This window comes from Drosophila ficusphila, unplaced genomic scaffold (genome assembly GCF_018152265.1).
Source record: "Drosophila ficusphila isolate 14025-0441.05 unplaced genomic scaffold, ASM1815226v1 contig_791, whole genome shotgun sequence".
NCBI lineage: Eukaryota > Metazoa > Arthropoda > Insecta > Diptera > Drosophilidae > Drosophila > Drosophila ficusphila.
Genome location: NW_025064737.1, coordinates 7,536,559 through 7,560,364, shown reverse-complemented (window position 1 = coordinate 7,560,364; position 23,806 = coordinate 7,536,559). Strand labels below are relative to the sequence as shown.

General features: G+C 45.2%; 4 protein-coding genes across 11 annotated transcripts in view; 1 reads left to right on the top strand and 3 right to left on the bottom strand.

Annotated features, from left to right (window-relative positions):
• Positions 1 to 362: 362 nt before the first annotated feature.
• Positions 363 to 2,335, bottom strand: LOC108088065 (CDP-diacylglycerol--glycerol-3-phosphate 3-phosphatidyltransferase, mitochondrial). The gene is made up of 2 exons (XM_017185709.1): positions 1,071 to 2,335; positions 363 to 986 (listed from the first exon to the last, which is right to left on the bottom strand). Exons 1-2 carry the CDS (start codon positions 2,133 to 2,135, stop codon positions 567 to 569), a joined length of 1,485 nt encoding a protein of 494 aa, XP_017041198.1. The 5' UTR covers positions 2,136 to 2,335; the 3' UTR covers positions 363 to 566.
• Positions 2,336 to 2,805: 470 nt separating this feature from the next.
• Positions 2,806 to 6,706, top strand: LOC108087987 (serine/threonine-protein kinase greatwall). Of its 4 annotated transcripts, none has more exons than XM_017185589.2 (6): positions 2,806 to 3,141; positions 3,572 to 4,405; positions 4,660 to 4,821; positions 4,892 to 5,020; positions 5,181 to 6,183; positions 6,252 to 6,706. In XM_017185589.2, exons 1-6 carry the CDS (start codon positions 2,992 to 2,994, stop codon positions 6,515 to 6,517), a joined length of 2,544 nt encoding a protein of 847 aa, XP_017041078.1. In that variant the 5' UTR covers positions 2,806 to 2,991; the 3' UTR covers positions 6,518 to 6,706. The 4 variants fall into 4 exon arrangements, with proteins under 4 accessions (XP_017041078.1, XP_017041077.1, XP_017041080.1 ...); XM_017185588.2 differs by having other exon boundaries at positions 3,572 to 4,432; XM_017185591.2 differs by lacking the exon at positions 4,892 to 5,020.
• Positions 6,707 to 6,891: 185 nt separating this feature from the next.
• On the bottom strand, positions 6,892 to 15,510 carry LOC108087986 (ectopic P granules protein 5 homolog). Its single transcript, XM_017185587.2, is given in 16 exon segments — positions 6,892 to 7,342; positions 7,418 to 7,993; positions 8,056 to 8,376; positions 8,436 to 9,144; positions 9,202 to 9,958; positions 10,033 to 10,489; positions 10,546 to 11,309; positions 11,311 to 11,514; positions 11,630 to 11,807; positions 11,869 to 12,012; positions 12,068 to 13,282; positions 13,339 to 13,566; positions 13,621 to 14,081; positions 14,279 to 14,564; positions 14,622 to 15,346; positions 15,401 to 15,510. Coding segments are annotated over 16 exon segments (7,368 nt in total). The 5' UTR covers positions 15,431 to 15,510; the 3' UTR covers positions 6,892 to 7,029.
• Positions 15,511 to 15,759: 249 nt separating this feature from the next.
• The window catches only part of LOC108088035 (sodium-coupled monocarboxylate transporter 2), a 38,209-nt gene continuing 30,162 nt past the window's right edge, over positions 15,760 to 23,806 (bottom strand). For all 5 annotated transcript variants that reach the window (XM_017185665.2, XM_017185667.2, XM_043209044.1 and 2 more), the window contains 7 exons: positions 18,592 to 18,766; positions 18,377 to 18,512; positions 17,796 to 17,955; positions 17,502 to 17,720; positions 17,068 to 17,446; positions 16,860 to 17,002; positions 15,760 to 16,789 (listed from right to left, as the gene is read on the bottom strand). In XM_017185665.2, the coding sequence (XP_017041154.1) occupies positions 16,318 to 16,789; positions 16,860 to 17,002; positions 17,068 to 17,446; positions 17,502 to 17,720; positions 17,796 to 17,955; positions 18,377 to 18,512; positions 18,592 to 18,766 (1,684 nt within the window). In that variant the 3' untranslated portion in view covers positions 15,760 to 16,317. The remainder of the gene's footprint in view (positions 16,790 to 16,859; positions 17,003 to 17,067; positions 17,447 to 17,501; positions 17,721 to 17,795; positions 17,956 to 18,376; positions 18,513 to 18,591; positions 18,767 to 23,806) is intronic.

Here is a 23,806-nt window from a genome sequence, read left to right as displayed (position 1 = left end):
TGATTTTATTAACGATTATTTCTTACTGTTATTGAGTGAAAGCTGTCATCACTACCAAAAAGGCGGGAGTTTTGAATGACATTTTTCAGTTTTAGCAAGGAAATTAGTTTTTTTCGAATTCCATAACACAAAAGATTTTAAAATAAAATAAATAAAATTCAAGTTTTATTTTATTAAACGAGTTAGTTATGAGTTCTTTGTTGGTTTTCTAAATTTTAAGCTTTGTTCGATATAGTTAACATCAAGAAAAAAGGAAACTGTTTTATAATCATTTAAGTGATAACAACACAACTGCTGGCTTTTTTATTAACCATGTGCATGACCTTTTGCTTCCGCTTAGTGATAAGAACACATCATTGTACTTCCTTGTGCTTACTCTCAATTCCGTTAAAAATTCTCTTTATTAGTTAACAAACTTTATCCTGCGTACAAAAGCAACAATTACCAGCAATATAAACACACACTTGCCCAGGGCAAATATTTAACACGAATTAAGAACTACAGTAACTATTTGGGAGATGGGCCTTAACAAGAACGAAAAAAAATTAACTATGGTGTCGAAGAGCCTAGAAGAAGTTCCTGAATATGCGTACGACGGCCTGAACCCATCGCGGCACGGGTCGTTGGACGATCTCCCGCTCCGCTGTCTGTGACAGGTCGTAAAGCCGGTCCGCCTCCGCCTGCAATCGCTGACTCAAATCCTTGTTGGCCGTTACCAGGCACACCTGCGTCTCCAAGTCACGATTCACCGATCGCTCGCCAAAATTCGACGAGCCAATTAGCGTGAGGTTTGGCAATCGGGCCTCGGGTAGGTAATACCACAGACCCTTGGCATGATACGTCCAGCCGGGCTTTTCGTACTCAAAGAAGTTGACTCGATGGTTCTGCTTGCGGCGCACTAGGCTCTCATAGAAGCTCTTAGCTATTAAAGAGTAGGCCGCCGGTATTCCGCCTGCCGGTCCTTTGGCGCCCTGAAAGCCATTTGCCTAGAAATGTAAAAAGATTTTTATCCAATAATGTTTGACTGTTATTAAAACTTATATCTTTATGCCATGAACTTGAACACTCACATTAGGATGAGCCATAAGGATGCTGCACTGCGCCAGGCACTTGTGCGTTAAAGTGTCCATGTACTCCTGCGTCAGGTTGAAGTACCCGGTGGCCAGTTTTAGTCGTGATCCACTAACGCAGCTGGAGAGCAGTCGCTTGGTCACCACGCTGTCATGATGTATGCCAATCTGGCCCATCTCCAGCAGAGGAAAAACCCATGTGTCCGCCTGCAGATTCTGCTCCCTCGTTCGCGTCTGCCGTTGAAAGGTCTCCTGCAGAAAGTCAGCGATTCGCTGGCGGGCCAGCTGGATGAACTGCTCCTTGGTGCCTTCGTACGGCAGGATGCGCCAATTGCAATGCAGTCCCTCGCTAGCGTCTGGCGCCACAGCTAAACTAAATTCTTGAACGCGCTCGATAAATTGGGCATAGAAATCCGCCAGCGGCTTATCTTCGATAAGTATGTAGCGATCTTGGCGGTTAGTGAAGTAGTCGTTGGACAGATTTGCCCCTGAGATGATTACAGCATCGTCGAAGAGATAGACCTTCATGTGCTGCAGCCCAAGCAGCTCGTTCCATCGTGGCGGGGCCAATCTCTTGGTCATTCCGCGCAAGTCAGGAGTGTGGTACAGGGAGAGCTGTACCTGGCTGGCAAAATCACGGACCAGCGGCAACAACATGGTCTTTGAGTTGAGAGCTCCACGCGTTCCTCGCGTAAAGTCCAGAAGCACATTTAACCTCAGGGATGTCTGCTTTTCCAGACTGTGACGCAACGTCTGGACCACGGCGTTCTCCAGCTGACCGGTGCCCAGGTACAAGCTGGCCAGAACTATCCGGCGCTTGGCCCTCCCGATGCGCTGGACCAACGTCTCGTAGAAGTGCTGGGGCTCGTGGATGACCTGGATTTGGTCGCCACGCAGCGGGAAGCAAGGTGCCAGATTGTGTAACCAGCTGAGGCTTTCCAGGGCCGGTGCTCCCGAGAATCCGTTGGCTAACAGACTAGGCGCCTGTTGCAAGCAGCCGAGGAAGTCACCCTGGCCCGCCGGAGCGAGCTCCTGGCTAAAAAGGCGGCGCAAGTAGAGCATCATTCTGGCGGGGAATTCGCGGGCGGATTGGCAGGCGACTCCTCACAATGGGCGTCAGTTCTGGGTTATCAACCTCTGGCACATTGCTTACTGTCGTTCAGGTGGTGTACCGACCTCACTTTCATTCATGGGAGGCGGTTGTCTTAGTTGAAAATTTGGAATTTAGGCACGTAAATAATTCCAGGGGCGAGCACTGAGCTGTCAAATTATCGATAGAGCTGTAATCGATAGCTTAGTTGTTTTAGACTATTGCAATTGTTTGGTAAAAAACCTTTCTGGCTTCCGTCATTATTTGCCGTAATGGTTTAAAAAAGGCGTAATAATAAAATATTTATCTTTACTATGGCTCAAATTATATATATATACTTATATATATTTATATTTTTTTAATAGGAATACCCTGCTTACGATAGGGAAAACAATACTTTTAAATCCTTTACATTTCGATTGGATCTCCTAGAAATTTCGATTTTGTCGCGAGAAAATAAAAACAGCTCCAAATTACAAATTTCTTCGCTCCCTAATCGCCTCTAAGTTACCGAGGCTAGTTTGATAAACACATGTTAAACGGCTTTACATTTTAAATATGAGTATATTTTAGCAAAACTCGCGCCAATTTTTTGGTATTTTTTTCAGGTTTTCGAGCCTTGTCGGTGTTTGGTCATACTGAAAGGGCACTACCAAAAAAATAGACGCGCTGCTTTAAATGTGTTTTTAAAAATTTCATTGTGCAATAAAGGAGTCATAGGTGTAAACCCAATTTCGATATAAAGGAAGGGCTTGCGTGGCACCCACCACAACTGAATTGTATTGAAAACAGCAGATAATACACGCTCTAAACATTGAAAATCTTGGAGATATGGAAACCGCCGATGCGACTTCGCAATCGGATATCCAAATCGACTACAAAACCCCGAAAAAGACCCAGTCGCTGATAGACAGTGAACAGTTGCTGGACAAGATCAACATACTCACCACCAAACCGGAGAATCACTCCCAGAATGCCAAGGTAGGCGGCAGAATTAATGGTGTTAAGAGTTTCTCACGTGGGCGGTTTACAGTTAGCCGTTGCTCCAAAGGAAAATTTGAAATGCGGCCGAAATCGTTAAGCTTCAAGAATAATCACATAGAACTAGACAATGATTAAAAATTATTGATACATTCATTTTGCAATCATTTAAATTGTATTCTTTAGAAAATATTCTAAAATCACATGCATATTTACATCAATTCTGTGTATGAGAGAACAAGAACATCTTTACAGTATTATCAATTTTGCCTCACATTATTTCTTCCTTTCTTTACAATTCTTTTTGATGGTAATTCAAAGCATCAATAAATCAGATAACCGCGTAGATTTGATTTTATATTTTCTTTCTGTGGAACGAGGTGTATACTTTGAAATTCAATAATCATTATATTTGTATTCTCCCTTTCAGCTTCCGACAATCAAGGACTTTGTTATCATTAAGCCAATTAGCCGCGGCGCCTTTGGAAAGGTGTTTTTGGGCTACAAGAACAACGATTCAAAGCGGTTGTTCGCCATCAAGGTGATGCGAAAGTCGGAGATGATTAACAAGAACATGGTTTCCCAGGTGATTACCGAGAGAAATGCTCTGGCCCTTTCCCGATCGGAGTTCTGCGTGAGTCTCTTCTACTCGCTGCAATCGCTGTCCTACGTTTACCTGGTGATGGAGTACATGGTGGGCGGTGACCTTAAATCACTGCTGGCCATGTTTGGGTATTTTGACGAGCCCACCTCCCGATTCTATGTTGCCGAGATGGTAATGGCACTACAGTACCTACACCAGCACGGAATTGTGCATCGCGACATCAAGCCGGACAACATGTTGCTCTCGGCGACTGGTCACGTGAAGCTCACCGACTTTGGGCTGAGCAAGATCGATATGCGACGAGATCTAGAGATATCGGACCTCATAAACTGCTCTCCGAATCTAAATGCCCGCACGCCGGGACAGCTTCTGTCGCTCACCTCGCATTTGTCCTTCGGCTCAGAAAAAAAGCTGCAGGATTTTGGTTCCTCTGCAAGTGGACAAGCCATCGGAATGGGAGCGGTGGCTACCGGTACATCACACTTTTTGCAGGCCATTAACAAGCACAGTCTGATTATGGAGCTGTCGGACAGCGAAGCCGACACCTCACTTAACGATGCTGAAAAGACGAGCGACAGCAAGATCTCCGGAGTGTCCCCTTTCTTTTCCGCTGAAGAAGCCAATGAATCTATAACCCACACGTGCACGACTAACATCAATGTGGGTATACCTACCTTTGTCTTGACAGTAAGGAAGACTTTGTTTAATTGTTCTATATCTAACTTCCCAAGCCCAGTGTCAAATTTTGAACAGTTTTAATTCAAAACTATTATTGTCTTTAGTGTAGAGATTTGCAAAGTTTCATAATTTTTAAAGTTACAATTATTATTTTAATACATATTAATTTAATTTAACATTTGATTATGTACATTTTGAGGTTCTGTGTATTTATTGTTCCTGTTTTATCTCTTTAGCCCCAGGATAGCAGCTCATCATGCTCGTTTCATACTTGCAATTCGGCTGATTTGAGCAAGTGCTCGCCTCCACTGCAGCCGGATGGAGTCGGTGCTGCCGCAGTGGATGCGATTCCCAGCAAACGTCGCGTGGAGTTCGCATTGGACTTGGCTCCTTGCCAGGTAAGTCTGCGGCTGGAGTAAACCAGTAAATATTGCTTTGATTTGTATAAATGGTTGACTCTCTAATAAGGGCTGCAAACTGGCCGAGCAGGACAGCGGTAATATGGCCACCAATGGAGGCAAACATTTGCCTAAGCTGGAGAATGCCAGCGAGGCATCTTTTGAGTTTTCCATGATGCGCAGGCGATCGGTCGACGAGGTGCGTTGGCATGTGCATGAGTGTGATTGTCTCTTGTCCTGTTTTCTTTTCTGTACTAAAGGGCTACAACTTAAGAAAAATTTTAATGCTTTAATCAAGTTTTCTGTGCTCCTGTAATTTTTATGTTCCAATTTTAATTTGATTATTTTTCCCTCCCTAGCGGAATCGGATCCTAAAAGGGCAAGAGGATTCGGGCGTTTCAAGTCGCAAGGGCGACGACTACTCCAGCTGTCATTTGAATCTGAACAGCGAAAGCACGGCCTCGTCGATTGAAAAGAATGCGGAGAACCTGAGCCAGTCCAAGGAGGACTTTAGCTGTTCTGACTACTCGCGGAGCTACAATATGACAAACGGCAACGAGATGAGCGGGATCCAAATGAACTCTCCGTTTCGTAATCTGTCCAAGCACTTCAAGCGTCCCGACTTTCTGCGCGGCATGAAGCGGAAGATCAACCTGGTTAACCGCTCCGACAACATGTCCAGTATGGAAGCCGATGGCTCCAGTTCGGGCAATGGCAGCGCCAACACCGGATTGACCCAGGAGATCGAGATCCTCAACATTGGCAGCAGCACGCCCAAGAAGCGCAAGGCGCGCTCTTCGCCGATTCGAGGGGTCCTCAAGGTGCGCTCTCTATCGGATGACGAGATGCCCATTAACCATCTGCTCGGACCGGAGGCGAATGTGGCCAATGTGGTATTTTCTACGCCCGTCTCCTCACAGAAGTTGCCACGTCGTGATGGCGGTCTGCTGGGAAAACTGAAGGCAACTCGCTTTGCTCTGCCCCTTTCCATCGAAAACAAGAAGAAGGAACACGCAGCCTCCGAAAAAATGTCAGGTTTGCACTACCATCTGAAACTATCCGACGATCCCACCATGTCGCCTATCAACCATGGAGCCGGCATTCTGCCAAAGACACCGAAAAACGTGAACATCAATACACCATTCCGCACTCCAAAGTCAGTGCGTCGCGGGGCGCGGGTTTCGAACGAACGCATCTTGGGAACGCCCGATTATCTGGCTCCGGAGCTGCTGCTGAAGCAAGGTCACGGTCCCGCCGTAGACTGGTGGGCATTGGGAGTATGCTTCTATGAGTTCATGACCGGCATTCCACCCTTTAACGACGAGACGCCTCAGAAAGTATTTGACAACATTCTGAATAAAAGTAAGTTGTCTTTTTGTAAGAAGTTATATTTCTGCATTTATATTTTATTGTACATCGTTGTCTTCTAGATATTGAATGGCCTGAGGGTGATGAGGCGTTATCCGTCGATGCCATGGAGGCTGTGGAACTGCTTTTGACCATGGATCCCAACGAGCGGCCGGCTGCCAAGGAGGTGCAGCAGATGCGTCACTTCGCATGCATCGAATGGGAGAATATCGGCAATACGGAGCCGCCTTTTGTGCCCACACCCGACAATCCCACGGATACGGGGTATTTCGATGCGCGCAACAACCTGCAGCACCTGCAGCTGTCCAATTTTGCCGTGGAAGACTGACTGCCCAATCGGAGCCCGGTTGCCTCCGTTTAAGCTCTTTTGTCACGAGCTTTGCCCTTTCGTTATCCGTATTTATGTTTAGCAATACCTAAGAGTAGTCCTTTAATGTTCATTTGTTATCGTTCGTCTAGTATTTATATTTTGTTTAAAGTTCGTTCAATTGTATTAAAAATTTTGTACATTCATTTATTCAAGATTGTCGATGATCCTGATTGGCATAGAATTTATAAATCAGTACTGATTTCGAGATTGTTATTTTAACTACGCTTAAACAAATAGCTTCAAGTATGCACGTTCGAGATATATCCAATAAAGTTATAGTCTAAAAGATGAAAGAAGACTTACTATATGTTTCACAAATGAAAGTCGCCAAATACATTTCTTTGCAATTTTGCAAATTGCACAAAATCGATCACTTTATTTACCCTAAACCTAGTAAGATGATATATAACACCTGGAAAATAACACAACTGGCTGTTAGGATGGTTAGAATGCTTCACTTGGTCGGTAAGCTATGTAACAATAAGCTTGAAGTCAAAGTCCCAGATCTCTGGAATGGTCGTCAGGTAGCTCTGCTCGTAGAAGATGCTGATCAGTCGACAGATCATATGAGGCACGGCCCGGACATCGGGAAAGGTGTTCTCCTTGAGCAGGCTGACGGCCCGAACGATAAGGGGCTTGATGTCGGTGAACTTTTTGTTGGCCAGAAGCATGGACAGCTCGCGAACCGCGCTTTCGTACTCCTCTGATGGAATTCGGAGTTCACGGTTGGCCGGAAATAATGAGAAGATGACGCAGGCCAAACAACGGGTCAACACTTTTCGGCTGGAGATAACATGTAGAAATAAAGAATGTAACAGGTTTCATATAGGATAAAGAAAATGTAGTCCTACAACCCACCTGTTTGTAATAACCTCCGACTTGAGACCAATCACGCCCAGCAGCCCATCGCCCCATCCTTCGGCTTTTGTCGATGCAATCTGCAGGTGTCTTGCCAGCATGTGTAATGGCTTCTTAACCTGCTGGTTGCTCTGCAGTATCTGACAGCCACGAGCAATAATCACGCCCCAGACAAGAGCCATCCGTGGTTCCGTTAGTGGGCTGGTTTTTTGGTTCTCCAGAAGCTGGCTGAGGTCCTGCAAAAAGGTCACTTTGTCACCGTCCGTTGCGATCTCTTCCATCTTGTAGACCACGAAAACATGCAGTGAGAAGAAATAGCCACCCTGCATGATCGGCATGAGGTCCAGCTTGGGCAGGGACATGCTCAGCGCCTCTATCAGACCCTGCCAACTGGGCGCGTGCCAAGGAGCATTCTCCGGTGAGGTGCGGAAGTAGTTCTCCATGCTGGCTTCCAAAAGCGCATAAATGCTGGCAATGTACGTGTTCAAGTGGCCAATGGCGGGAAGGGTGGAGCACATGACCAGATTGCCTGGTGCACTACGCTGCTGCCACCAAATAAGAGCCTTGATGTGGATACTGAAAAAGGATTTCATTTATAAGAGTTACTCTAATTTCAAAAATCTTATGAAGTAGTTTACTTGGAGACTTCCTGACTCTGCGTTTGTGTGGGCGCCACCAGCTCGAGCATTAGATTAAGTGCTTCCCTGCGCTGCTCCTCCGGCGTGCGAACCTCACTGCAGCTGCTAATCGCCTGATCGATGCTATTTAGTAGCTCCAGAAAGGCGTCAGTAAAGGCACGCTCGCCCTCCTTCGTGGCCAGGAGCTTCTTGTGCTTGGCTCCGCAGGCTCTCTGCATGCGGACCATGCAGCGGGTGTAGAGCATCCGCTTGGCAGTTCCCAGAACAACTGCATCCTGAGCAGAGCGTTCCGGCGACATGGCACAGGCCAGGCGAAGAAGTCTAAAGCAATTGAAAATATCGTTTTTATTTAAATTGAATTGATGATTATTTAAACTTACTCCAAAACAGCACGATCCGCATAGTTACTCTCAGCTGGGAGCTTTAGGGTTATAGCTGGCTCCACGCTGGCCACAAACCACTTGAGTAGTTGTTCCAGCTCGCTGTATTCCACCAGGTGCCACGGATACTTAATGGCTTCCTCAAGGATTTTGCTCGTATTGGGATGAATGTGAATATTCGGTTCGAAGGCGATCTTCACGAAAATGCCAAAAAGTCTGGAGAGAATGGCCACCGGCTGAGGCATTTGGGCGAACCAGTTGTTCCAGTTAATCCGAATGAATATGTGTCCTAGCATGGCGTGCGATTCTGGCAGGAATTTCTGCAGGCTATCGTACAGGAGCTCCACATGCTGTGCAGGCGGCTGGAAACGTTCCCAAGGCAATTGAGCCATGCCCTCGTGAATGGGAGCCAACACATGACCCGCGATGTTGGGTTGGGCGAAGTGGTGCACATACCAAGCGAACACGTGCTCCAGGATCTTGCTTGACGACGGCAGATACTGCAATACTTGTAATATGGTTGCCACGAAGGAACGGATCATAAGCTTGCTGCTGTTAACATGTTGTTCACTCCATGGCAAGAGCACTTTGCTTTGACCAGGAGTCAGTTGGCGTATCCAGTGGGCCACGCCACTGACCGTTTGTTCGGTGTATGGGATGAGCCAGGGTCCGTAGGTCTCCACAATGGAGCCGAACACAATGTCGCTGACTAAATAAATGACAAAAATAGTGAGTATTAAAAAAATATATATAGTTCTTCACGTACTTTGATCGGCTAGTAGCTCCTGGTAGCTACAAATTGCAGAAGCCAAGAGCGTATGTCCAAAACATGTGAACCAGAGGATCAGCGGTTGACAGTAATCCTTGTGTTTGGGATACAATCCATGCAGGCCGTGATGAAGTCTCTCCTTTTGAAAGTGTCGGGACAAAAGCAAAAGCGTATCGGTTGCCGCCTTCAGGGTGAATAACTTCTGACGCCGGGCGAAGTCCAATGAGATCTCGTGCACACGTACTTCGTTTTGGTCTAAAGACAACTCTGGAGAGTTAGATCGGACAAACAAAGCATTAAGCAAATCCAGCAGCACCACCGGCATTAGCTTTTGGTCAGAAGTGCGATCCAGAACGAGCTGCATCACTTCGCCGTAGTGCTGTGGAAAGTCGTAGCCAAATATATGCACCAAATGCCGGCGAAACTGATCCTGTAGAAGACTACTATCCGGTTGAGACCAAGCCTCCAGACCCTGGAGTACCAACATGAGCAGGCGATTGATTTCACTCAGCTTTGGCTGATACGCCTCCATCCAACCCAACAGATCGAATTTTGAGAATAGCACGAATAGTGTTTGTGTGTCGCAGCGCTTGAGATGAGAATCAATGAGGAATTCATACATGGGCAAGAAGTGCTCCACATCCGTGCGGCTCGGCACAAAGACTCCTGCGAGAAGTTCCAAGAGATCGGGTCGCTCGAGGGCCAGACGTAGCACGACCAAACCCTGGGAAGCCTGATCTGCATGCAAAAATACCTAAGAATAAAAAAGAATATGAAAATTAAATAAATAATAAATTACTTATATATTATATTATATTTTGCATTTACCCCAATCTTCTCTAGCACTTGGAAGTAAAGGTCGTGTGTTGGCTGGAATTTCATGGTAACCTCGTTTAGGTTCTTAACCAGACAGTAGAATACCTCCACTCCGATTTGCGTTACTCTTGAATCAATTGGAGCAACCAGAAGCGCACCGATACAGATGCCAAACTCCTCGACGCCTTGGGCAAAGTCATCCAAATTCATGGCCAACAGTAGATCCTCTATAATTTTGTCATGCCGTTCGCGATTTTGTGTTTGCTTGCGATTTATAACCTCGTTGATTCTTATATGCTCCGGCGTCAATTTGATGTTCGCGGGAGCAGTACAGTTCCGCTTGAAGAGTAGGGATGTGCACTCCTTTCGCCTGCTTTCTTCGTAGGGAATCATTTGGTACAGAGCTGGCACACTTTCCAAGTAGTTAAGGTTCAATGAGTTCAACTCAGACGTCTTGTAATGGTATGAGCTATCAATTCAGATATATTAATCAACCGTTTCTAAGTCCGAAACTTCATTACTTACTTGGCAGTTGAGTTAAACGTGTTCAATTTCTTTTTAAGTTGCGTCAGGAGGTTTCCATCGATGGGAGGAGTCTCAATTGGTTTAACGCAAACATGACTTGGAATTGGAATAATCTTCTCATAAGTAATCAGCAGGCTTTTAATATGTTGAGCAGGTGGCTGTCGCGGCTTTGGTTGCAACGGAGTTCTCGGAGCCTTTTGGTTTGGAATTCTCATAATTTTCCGACCCCACTGATCCGCCTGGTGGCGTTGTTCTTTGCGCAGCATCGCAAGACAAAGGAATTCAGTCCAGTGGTTGACATGACCACTCAACAGTTCTCGCAGCTTCTCACAGTTGTACTGGGCAGGTAGTTGCTCAGCATCGCTGGTGAAGCGATTGATTTGGGTATCCTCCAGCCAGAGGGCGCAGTTCTGCATCAGCTTGCAGCAGCTGCGATAAAAGTGGGCCATGACATCGTCACTGGCACTTTTGGTTGCCAAGGCGGAGTAGTACGACTCAGCGGACTTGAGTTGGGACTTAATACTCTTCATTAAAGGCACATTGTGTTCGTAAAACTTATCGGACACTCCAAAGTTGTGACTAAAGTTAAGCGACTCAGTTTCTGTGGGCACCCTCCAAAGGTAAAGCTCAAAAAACTTCTGGCAAACAATAGGAAACAAAGCGTGATTGCTGTCCATGCTGGCCAGCAGTTGAGCGTACTTAAATATAACCAATTGGCTTGCTGGAAAGGCATTGGTTTTGCTCAAAGAGAGGGTCTTTTTTAAGTGCCGCCTCCACGGGCTGAACGGAAATTTGTCGCAAAAGCTCCGGAAAAATGCGCGTGTCCACCAAACGGAACTCAATCTCCAGTAACACCAAATTCAGCCAGCAGTTTTGCGGTGAGATTACAGGTATTCGAGAAGGAGACTGACCGCCAAAGAAGGCCTTTAAAGCTGATCCTTTGGGTGCGGACTTCCAATCTGTGCAATCCTGTGAGTTCAACAATGTTATTAATAAGCCAACTTTGTATATACAGCTTTTTAAAGTACGTTTTTGAGCCTGTTTTTTAGACTTATTTGTAGCTAAAATACAATAACATATTTACCTTGTAATAATTGTAAAAGAATTCTACAGCTTGAGCACGACAGTCGGTGAACTGGTAGGATATCCGCAGCATTTTATCGAGAAGATACAAAAGATTCGAGTTTTGAGACCATCCCGGCAGTGTGGTGAAGCAATTGAGCCAGATGTTGAGAAGATTAAGTGGTGAGCACAGACCATAGCTAGCAGGAAAGATTTAAGGAGAATAAGTAATTGTAAAAGACTTTCGCTTCTAATGTTTACTTTGTATACGAGACAATCTGGTGGTGCAGCATGTTATCCAGTAGTTCCAGAATGGGACCAATGGAGTTGGCATAGACCATGTCCTTAGCAAGCTTCAAATAAGTTCTGTCCGCATTCAGAAGAGTTATTAACAATCTCTGAAAACTATTAAAGAAATGTATAATAAATTTCGTATAGGGCTTTAGATTATATTTTTTACCTTTCACAATTTGCCAGCGTTTCAGGAGTTTCCAAGAACAGCGGCACGATGAGCTCCAGGCATCGAATGGTGGCCGCATGTCGGTGATCCAGAAGCAGTTGCTGTAGCAGATTAAATCCGTGCTGGCAGATTAAAGGTATTGAGTGGCCATGTAGGCTGACCAACATGCCTACATACAAAGCCAGAGGGCGGTTCTCATTTACGCCCTGGAAGATTATCTCCATTCGCTCCAGTTCGGGAATGAAAAGAAGCGGCTCCGTTGGATGTTGTAGGGTGCGCTTTACGGATTCCACGCCCTGATCCATTAGATGCAGACGCAGCACAGAGACCATGCGCCAGCACCAGTTGGTAAACTGCTCTCGACTCGATTGAGTGGAGTCAATAAGTGAGGACACTTGACGCACGCTCTCAGAAATTCCGGAGGCTCCAATCACTTCGGGAGAATACTTATTTAGAGCTTCATTTACGAGATGAGCCATTCGCACATGAATGTTATGGGGCAGGAAAAGACGTCCTTCGCAGTCCAGTCCCCAGTTTAGGTGACTGATGATCAGGCGAGCTAAATGGCTTTCCGAAGATTGGTAATCAAAATGGAGAAGCCAGTTAGAGAGGACCTCAAAGCTATCCATGCTGGGGTGCCAGTTCTCGAGCGGAAGAGCCTTGAAAAGGTACGCCGCTTGATCTACATCACCGTATCGCATCTTTAGCTGAACCAGCAGACAACCCAACAGATTCTCATCCATCAAGTTGGCCAGCATATCACGCGCTGTTTTATAGCAAATCTCCCTCGTAGATCGATGTATGTATCCAATGTGAAAGATGTGCAGGCAAATTGCTTTGACGAGGTTTCCATCCTTGGAGCGGTTTCGATCGTTGGCCATCTCAAAGAAGGTTTGTAATAGGTAGTACATGTCTTCAGGCGCCACATCTGAATTGGCCAAGTCAAATTTGCGCCAAAAATCTTCCGCTTGGAAGGCAGCCTCCGCGTTGCTCACTAAATCGTTGGTCAAATCCGTGGGGAAACCCACATTTAGGTAGTAAAACAAGTGCCACACGACCTCGGCGTCCAAGGTAGCAAAGGGCAAGGTGGAAAAGTACTGCCAGGTTCCAAGGTTACGAGTGCGATAAATATAGCCGCAGGCGCGAACGAGAAGGGCTTGCAGCTCCACTTGGATGCGCTCAAACATGTCAGAGGACTTGAACAGGTTGTTATTTCTAAAAAAAAGTTATTGAGAAACACGAACTATTTCTTATATTAAGATTCTACTTACATGAACAATTCGTGATAATCAAAGACATATTGCAAAGTGTGACGCACCAAACGACCAAGACGTTTGGCTAGCTGCTTATATCGCTCATTGTTGTAGGTTAGCAATCCTTCGCCGAGTGTTTTCACCAGCTGGGCAAAGAACACCACCACGGATAGCATTTGCTGAGCAGTGATCATGTCGGGCTCTAGAATGTAGTCTTCCAAAAACTTTTCAATACGCATAGCAGATCTAAAAATAAACATTGTTGAAATAGATTGCAACTAAATAAAGGTTTTCACTCACGTAAAAATCTTTTCGAAGGGCAACTGGTTGAGCAGTGCGATCAGATCGCTTTCCTTTAGGCCAATGCATTCGCCAGCTGGAGTGTGCGAGTCCTCGCCATCGGAGTCTACCACTATCCAGCGTTCCGTGGCTGCGGTCGCCTCTGATAGTTCTCGGTGTGCTTGGGCCTGACTCTTGAGATACTCGTTTCGTTTTTTTACGGGCATCAGGAGAATCTGCAGCACAGCCATGCAATGGTTGATTTCGGGCGAGTTTAAATCCAGAGGCAATTCGTTTTGTTGAGAACCACGACCCACTGTTTGCGTTCCGGGCACTTGTAGAAATTGGGCGGCCCAGGAACCGACGCCGTTGGGACAGCGTAGAATGTTGAACAGCAGGAACCAGTGATCCTCTCTGGTGGCCAGCAATAATTGTAGGGCAATAAGTTTGCGCAGCCATTCTTTAAGGTCCTTGTCGAAGTTCTGTAAAGAAGATATAATATAAAATTATTGTTTACAAAAAAAGCTTACTAACTTAATTTCAATTAAAAAAGGCTTTACTGTAGAGCCGTTGACATAAGAGGTTTGGCCAATTGGCGAATTGTTTGTAGAAAAATTGTTAATATAATTCTCTACTGATAACATAAACAAAAATACAAATTTAAAGGTACGGTTATTACCGAGTTAGGACTTGGTCTTCGAACGAAGCTAAAGAGTATGGAAATAGCTCTTCTCAGTTGGGAAACACACTCCAGAGCGTGACCAGTTTGTGCGTTATTTAATGTAATCGATGTCTGCCCATCTGCACTGGGGTAGGCCAAAAGGTCGTTAATTATTTGGTCAACTTTAACTTTGGTTATTTTTGCTGTGATTAGATTATTGGTGTAAGTGTGGCAGACAAGGTCGTACAGACCCGTCAAAGCGGTTTGGGCCACTTCTAGTTTAATTGGGTCCACCTTTATTTGACTGAAAGCAAAAGTAATTTAGTAGGTGATTTGTTTACATAAGAAAGTCATTACTTACTCGTATGTGATGCTTTCCTGGACCACATTGCCATCACCACACGTTCCACTAAAATTGCGCGTTACTGGCTGGCGCACCCAGATCTGTTTTTGGGACTCCGTGCAGCCTTTTCGCAGCTTTTCCACATCATGCAGATTTGCGGTGATCTTGCCCTGCAGTTCATAGTATTCCATTAAAGCAGCATAGAGTGGATCCGATTCGCTGGACTCCAGTAGCGAGTTCATAAGAAATTCCAGCTCGAACTGTTTTGCCAATTCTAGTTCGGGACAATCGTATATTTGTCGAAGTTCTTGGGCATTCCAAGGCTTTATGTGACTTTTGGCCAGTGCAAAACCGGAGGAGGATGATTCTGCCCTCCGGTAAACAATTTTGGCAGAGTGCTCCTCCACTTGGGAGTTGGACAACTGCATGGGCTGTAGGTTCGGATACTGAACGATGTGGACAGTAGTTGAGGGCGGGGCACTTGGAGCACTGGGTTCAGTCTCCGTTTCTGTGGGTTCCTGGGTTTCTGACACTTCTGGTTTTTCTCTGACATCACTGGAGACACTGCATTCATGGCTAATGATCGCTTCGCCACTGGAACTGCTGGCCAAGGCCGCAACTCGCTCAAATTCCTCCAACAGCGACACATTTTCTGCTGGTCTTTGTTCTTCACTTGTTGATAACTCAGCGTTTTCCTCTTCCTCTTTTTGGATCTGCACTGCATGGCGAGACCGTTTGCTTTTCTACAATTGGTCTATTGTAGTTTAAGGGTACGTTTCGTTGTTGTACGGACTCACCTCCTTTTTGGGTTTAACGAGCGTGGCCATGTTTCACTATGGATTTTCAGGGGCCCAGCCTTTTGCGTTTTATTTGTTCATTCTTTGGGGACGCAACACCGCCAAACAAAAATCCCCACATAATAGGGATGGGAGAAACAACAAAACAGCTGAGAGCAGTCACGAATGCTCACGACTTATTATTGCATGGTAATTGTTTACAACTGTAATATACTTTTTTTGTGCGAATTCCTATTTTCTATATATATAATGAGTCATTATCTCACGAATACACCACGTCCACGGATTTAAGGCAATTGTTGAAATAACCAAAACTTTGTTTGCCGCCCAGGTATACATTTTGATTAAAAAACTTTAAATATTTATGTTCTTTTCTTTAATATCATTTCGTGTATAAATCCTTGTAAAATATAAACATTTGTCTCTTTATTATAAAAAAATTAATGTCAAAATATTTCTAACTTTCTCAATTAACGTTGTTATTTAAATTCACAAAAATTTTAATTTGAAAAGCCAATTGTCGTGAGTCACGGGGCTATTTTTGCAGCCCTGGCTACCTCTTCGATTGCTATCGATAGGCAGTTGGATGGGCAGCACTGGCAAAGTTCAACAAGTTTCGTCGCGCGCGAAAAATTAAAATTGGTACGGAAAAACGGAATCGTTGTGTGATTTTGTATAAAAATATGTTTAATTGTCTTTGTTTATTGCACGCTGCCACGCACAAACACATGCGGTAAGTACATGCGAATGAAACTCGGGTTGCTACAAATGCGCGAGCAATTGCTCAACAACCGTCGCGCACAGAAATCACAGCATCTTTATAGACTTGAAACACTTGGCTAACTAATTGGACTTCTCTAGAGCTTAGCTTACTGACTACGGACTAAAAAGGGAATTAACTGTGGTAAAGTTATTCCCTAGAGCGCAGATCGGCCGGCCAGTTGGCGATATACGCCCGTTTCCCCGGCTCCCGGAACAGCGTCCAATTGGATCCTACTGCTGTCGCAAATGGACTGCTGATCCGCCGATCCCGCTTCTACGGAGGTGGTGAATACCACAGCGATCGGATTGCTCTTCTCCTTCTCCTCCGGCGAGGACTCGTAGCCATGGTTGACCTTCTCCTCCTTGCAGGTCGTCGTCGTCGCCGATGAATCGCTGCTACTGCGTCCATTCAATCCGGACTCCTCCTCGTGCTTTACGTAATAGGGCTTTCGGCCGGAGAAGCGCTCGCACAGGCGGAAGATCATCGGGTGCAGCAGCTTGCCGTCGTATGCGTCATCCGGGTGCTGTGTCAACAAACTGATCACTGTGCCAATAATCACGGTCAAGGCGGTTCCAATCAAGCTGTAGTACATGAAGCTGATCGAGTAGAAGCTCTCCAGTCCGGATCTAACAAGGGATTGAAGGTAAATATACATTAGTATTTTTTTTCGCAAAAAGAAATAATTTAGCAACTCACCTTTCAGATGCAATGGTTGGCTGGGTGGCCACGTAGGTCTGGTTATAACCATCAATTGGCGTGTGCGTGAGCAGCCAGGGCATCTGACCCGGCTCAATAATGGGCTTGGTAATAGAATCCGAGAAGGTGTCGTTGGAGCAGCCCTATGAAAAACAAAACAAAGCAGTTTTTATAGATCGCCCTCCTTGAAAATCCTAATAAAACCTACATCTGTGGAGGTCGGTAGCATGGGATTGTGCTTCTCAACGGTCATGCCTCCGCCGATGATCCACAAGACAAAAGCGGTGGCGGTCACCATGCCGGCGGAAGTTCCCTTCCAATTGGCAATCGGCACCATCATGGCAAGGATAAAGCAACCCAAAAGTGGACCTGAGGTAGCCGAGAACACCAGCAGCGAAGATTCAATTACACCCGCCAGCAAACCAACTCCGAAGGCCACACACATAATGATCAGGCCACAGACTACGGTGATGCTCTTCAGGATTCTCAACTGCTGCTTGTCAGTAAGTCCTTTGAATTTGGGAAATTGCGATATGAAGTCCTCCCAAATAACAGTTGCCAGGGAGTTAAGATTAGACACCATCATGCTGGAAAAATGCCTTTTATTAGAGGAAGCTCATCCCATAAAAAAGTATAACCTACCAGAGGGCTCCGTTGAACAGAGTGGCCATGAAAATGCCAACAAATCCGGGCAAGAAACCGAGCTGATCTTCAACGAAGAAGGGTAGAATCTCATCGGGCTTCTTGATGTAGCCCTCGGCATAGGGATCGCAGTCAATGTACGTGGAGTAGATGACCATGCCGGAGATCCAGGAGAGGGAAAAGAAGAAGAACACCAGAGGTACATTGGACAACATGACTCTGCAAAGTGGGAAGTATTATAATATTAATAGGTTTTTGATTGTTTGTTATCTGCTTGTAGTTTTAGTTACTTACCGACGCACTTGCTTCAGCGACTTGAGGCTGACATAGCGCTGCATGAAGTTCTGCTGGCAGCCGATCTGGGAGAGGGACATGAACAGCTGCCCCAGCCAGGCCGAGGTGGTATCCACTCTGACAGTCATGTCGCCCGTGAAGTTAAAGAAACTGAGGCGTCCTGGGAATAGAAGGGATGGTGTCTTTAGTGCAAGTGCAAGGATGAAAGGAAAGGCATCACGTGGAGGCATTCCCAAGAGCCCCACGATTGCCGCACAATGACAGCCAACAACTCAAACTCGAGTGACAAACGCTCCGCCGACACACATTTATTACTGTCGTCATGCGAGGCTGCCATTTCCTTCCTACCCTTGGATTCGGATGCCGCTGTTTTATGCCACTTTTATCATCATCATTTATGTGCATAATGAGCCGACGAAGAAACACAAGCAGAGCGACGGCATCCCACAATGGATGCCATTTTAATAGTCATCATTCGTCAGCACTACACACATACACAATCGCACACACCGTATCCTGGCAGCTGGCTAATAAGCTGCCATGATCAATCGAAGCAAATTCCCCACCAACCGATGGCTTACCATTGTCCCGGTTTAGTTCGTAGACCTTCTTTACGCCGCCCGTGGAAATAGTGCCCTGGATGCAAACGGCCACAGTGACAACCAGAATGGTCAGCGTTTGGATAACGTCCGCGTTGATAGCCGCCTTCAGGCCGCCCTAATGAGTTGGAACAAGGGTGAAAAGGAATTTGAATATTTTCATCATTAAATTGCTGGCATTCCCGACCCCGGCTTACCATTAAGGTGAAGAATATGCAAATGATGGCCATGCCCACGATGGAGGCCCAGTAGGGTATGCCAATCACCGTCGAGAGGGCCACACTGGGCGTGTAAACGGTGATGCCCAGGTTGCAGATCTGTCGCACAATATACGTGGCCGATGCCAGGCATCTCACCGTGCGACTCTTGAACCTGCAACGAGGAGGAATGAAGAGGATAAGGATGAAAACAGGAGCAGGTGAGTGAGTGCAGGCTTTAATTAAGCAGCTCGTCCAGGTGCCCCTTGCACTCTATCCGTTTATTTATTTTTATTAAACTTTTAATGTTTGCCTCTTCTCGGGTTGCGTCCCTTGTTTTTTGCGCCAAACACTCCCCCTTTTTATGATTTACTACCGCTGTAAAGAAGTTATGTGGAATCGGGTGCGAGGGCGGGTTGAAATTTACGACACGGGCGAAGAAAAACCTAAGAAAATTGGCGGGTCTCTAACTCGTTTTGATTGTTTTTATAGTTGAGCCGGTCGCTTTTTATGGCCTCGGTTGTAAAAATTTGTGTGTTAATTTGATGCGAAATGTGCGACAAGCTGGGGAGCAATGCTTTGGGGGTGCTCCTAATGATCGTTTAGTATGCGTTATGTGGCCATGGGCGAATGTCTCAAGTGCCCTCGCACACGCATTCACCGGGTCTTTAATAAATAAACTGCTTTATGACCGTAATCCTTTGATTGGCATCCTGAGCTTTAAGTTACTAGTTCGCCCACGAAGTTAACAGTCCGTTTCGGAAGAATAAAGTAGGTATAAACCCTGTAAAATTCAACGATACCCTTAGGAAGCTAACAGCGATAACACTATAAACGAATTCTATTAAGGGGTTATATCCAGTTGCGAGGCCAAAAAAATGAGCTTTTTTGAAAATTATTTTTGGAGAGGCTATTTATTGTATGTATACGTGTTGTATATGAAAAGATAGATCATTTTTTCTAGTTTTTGAATACATTTATAAAAAAAAAATTTTTTGGACTCCGTCGGTCCTGTAGAGGATCTCCCGAGGGTCCACTTCAAAAAAGGGTTTTGCGGTGAGGAAAATATCTCCGGTCCAAATGATCAGAAATTCAAAAAACCAGAAGGATTACGTAAAGAATAGACAAATGCTGGTAATGAGACTTGGGATTTTCAAAATTTTGATTTTTGACAAAATGGCAGCTTCCCAAACATAAAACTTTGTTTTTGGCACAAAAATTTCAACTTTGAAGTGGCTAAAAAAATCGAAATTTTTGTCGGAGCCAAAATTCCAAGTCTCATTACCTGAAAAAAATATCTAAGAAGAGAATGTGAAAGTTTCAAGTCAATCGGACAAGCCGTCTCGGAGAAATTTTCCTCACCGACTTTGAAGACATAGTTTCGAGAAAAACGCACTTAAAGTTTTGGCTACTAGTTGAACTACATGGGAGGCGTCTTTACAAATACACTGATTACTCCAATACCATTTACCGGAATACTTTGAAATTTTCAGACAATCTTCTTAGATATATATACATTCAAAATAGGCAAAAAAAAAAAATTTCGATTTTTTCAAAATCGCAACTGGATATAACCCCTTAAGCAAAGTTGAATTTTATTTCTAACTAATTTTTAACTTGGTCATAATTCTTTTTTATATTCCATCAGTTTCGGGTTATTCACTATTAATTAAGCATTAATCAAATTTCATTGAAACTTCCTCATAGTAAGTGAGTTATTGTTTAAAACAAACCTGTCTAGAGTCTTTTTTTAACTATAAATAATGATAACAGCTGGTTGATCTGTAAATATGCTATGCCAAGTACTACTGGCATAATTAAATTTTACAATATAAATTACACTGGGGTAAAAGTTTTCAATAAATTGCATGCTTCAATGTTTGCTCAGTGTTTTTACAAAACTGCTTGCCCTTCTCTTAAAGCTGATCACTGCCCTTACATCTTCGTACCGGACTGTGAATTGTAATCACAAGTAATTTCTTGTTGAACATCTGGGCTGACTGCATAATCCACTTTTACCGGCCCCAGCTCCGCTCCATCTGCCCTCTTCTCCGACCGTCCGTCTCTGTTTGTCATACGGTGTCTCTGCGTCGGTCTGCGTGTGTGAGATGGCCCACTAAATGATTAATTGCCCTTGGCCAATATTGATCTGAGTCGAGTTGGGCTGTCAACGGGCCGTGTCTTGGCTGAGGTCCTTGGCATGGGGCATGAGCGATGGGCGGCGCAGGTGTGCGGCAAGAGGATTAAATGCATATTTAGATGGGGAAAGAGATGCAGTGGATTTCATCTTTAATCGCCTTAATGTTTGGGTTATTATAAAACCAAGCCGCAGGCCTTCGCAAGGGCAACCCGTACTTGAGTATTAATTAATGATGTTGCACTTTTCCCCACGGGCAAACATCAATTGACATATGCGGGTGGGCTGGGATACGACCCACAACGCCCCCAGGCTAGCTTTGCATTAAGCGGGCTTAACATATTTACCCGATCGACTTTACATTGTTGGGCAGGAGGAGGGTTTAAGCGGTTTACATGACAACGCGTCGTATGCTTGATATACATTTTAATTGCGACACAGCTGTGTCTGCTGTGGACTGGAGAGAAAACAATCGGAAAATCCCACAGAGGAAAAGTCCAGGGCTGGCATAAAAGCCTGGCCAATTTGGTCAAGGACATGCACATATGACAGTCGCCGTTATATGTGTTGATTGAATGGGCGTGGCACTGGGTGGGATTTCGGTAAGGTTCGGTTCGGTTTGCTTGGTTGGTCAAACATTTATTTAGGCATTTCGCCCTCTTTGCGTCTCATCTATTTCGTGTTCTTTGGTTTTTCTTGTTTTTCCCAGGACTGAGCTTGTTGTGGAAATTGATAAAGAAATATTATTGTAGGATACAGTATCCCACAAAGACACACACATACTGATACACGAGTGTTTATGTGTGTGTGTGGCATATTGCTGCTTGCGGTCAATTTAAGCCTGATATGTCAATTTAATATGATTTATGGGATTTATTGTTTTCGGTTGCCTTTCATTCCGTCTTCTACTCCGTCGGCGAGTGTTTTTCTACGTTGTCTGATTGTGGCATTTGTTTCTCATTTAGCCTGTTAACATTGTGTTCATCACAATAAGTGCTCGGCCGGTTGTCCTGGCTTAGGATTTGCCCAGCTCTCTGCTCTCTGCCCTCTGCTTTCAGCCCTCAGTCGCTCGGTCTTTCTGCCTGTCTGTCTGCCTGTCGGTTTGTCTCTCAGTCTGTCATTTCATCTCACTGCGGCTGTGTGTGAGTAATGACCTGAGGCTGTCACCGCCGTCCAGTTGATTGAACGTTCGCCTGGTCCTGGCTTTTGTTTTAGTTTAATTGATTTAACCAGCCAGCGTATCTACCGGGCAGCTCCCGCCTGCTTCTCCCTCTTTGCCGGCATAATTTGCTTCGCTGGGTTGATTAAAGACGTCCTGCGATGCGATTGTCGCTTAATAACTTTAAATGAAATGTAAGTGCCGCAAAGTATGCAATAATTGCTGCAGCCATGCCAGCGGGCAAGCAATTACTGCGAGTAAGGACACTCGCAGCTCCCGGGTGCTCCCATTTCCACAACCACCCAACCAGCCAACCAGCCATCGACGCAGCACCAACGTCAATGACCACCACCGCCGGAGGGTGTGAAAATGGGTTGCCAGCGAATGAGCAGGTCAGCAGGCGTGGGCACAGCACCACAGCCCCAACAGCCCCACCCAGCCGTTAATTGAACCCGGGACGGGGTCCTACCGGGGATTCACTTTCCCACTTCGCCCACTGCGCTCGCCCCCTTTGAAATTGAGTTTGGTCTGCAAGTCGGACCCATCATTTATCATGGCAAGCCGCTAAGCCAGTTTTTGGCCAGGCGACAAAGGCATAAATTAATGGCAAATTTAATATGACGAGTGGTTTTGTACAATGGCCACATAATCGCCGTTTAGCCAGCCAATTCCTACCCAAATCAGTTGCTCCGCCTTGCTCGCTTGTCTCCTGGGAGGGCCGAGTTAATTTTACAATCAAAGGCAATCTGAGCCAAGGTGAAACAGGCGAGTAGGGTGACACATTTGATTGCATTAAATGTCATGCATAAATAAACATAATCAGCCATATGAAGTCGGTGTTGTCCTGAGTGCCGTCAATGCGTTAAAAGCCGCCCACAAAGAAAAGTGGTGGGAAAAGAGATATCAAAGGTGAAAGGTTTCGGTTGATTTAATCGACTTTGGGTTACCTTACCCAAAAAGGTGCCTTACAATTGATTACTTCAAAGATCCTACCAAATGTTTTATTCAGCTGCTCGGAGAATGTTTTTTTAAAACCGAATGCATATAATTTTGTTTTAAAAGAATATAAAATAAATTTAGTTGAACCTTGAGATATTAATAGCTTTTTGTTATTTCTACGTAAATTACTCTTTGGCATTGATTACGAACAAAACGAAAGCTATTTCTTTAATCTGTATAAGTTTCCATTTCTAAACGCAAAATTTTAACAAAGAATACACTGTAGAGCTTGGAAGGGATATTGAAACATTTTGTTGCTGAGTACCAATATTCCTCTTTTTCTTTTTCCACCAGGGGCATGTGTGTTACTCCCAAACAAGTTTTTTGCCTTTGAATTGCAAATCACGGCCCCACTTTGTAGCGCCGAAAACGTCTTTATTTATGCGTATGCATGTCGTCCTAAAACGTCGACCCCTTCACACCTCTCACACCGTTAACCGGGTTTTCCTGGCTTTTTTCATTCGGCAGTCATTCACTCAGGAGCACTTTGGCCCCTTGTACTCGTAAATAAACCATGGAGGAAGCCGGAATGCATTTTTTCCATTTGCTAAGTGCCAACAACTGTTCGCATTGATCTCTCCCGCTTCTCTGGCACACAAGCCAGATATCAATTTATTTACATGTAATTGCCACCCCAAAATCACCGGCAGTATGAATTATCCGGGGCGAACAAAGCCGAACTTTACTTGACCATTGAACTCAATGGGGGCCAGATAGCAAATCTCTGTGTGAGCTGGCTAACACTTGAGTTGGCAGAGAGTCAAGGGTCACGGCCTCCCACTCCGCCCAGTCCGCCCACTCCGCCCAAAACCACCCAATCCTCCTCCGGATTTGAGTGGCAGACATCACTTGCGACAGGCGACTGACAAGTGAGAGAATCCACGACTTTGGCTGGGTGCGTGTGTGCTTGGGATGTCTTG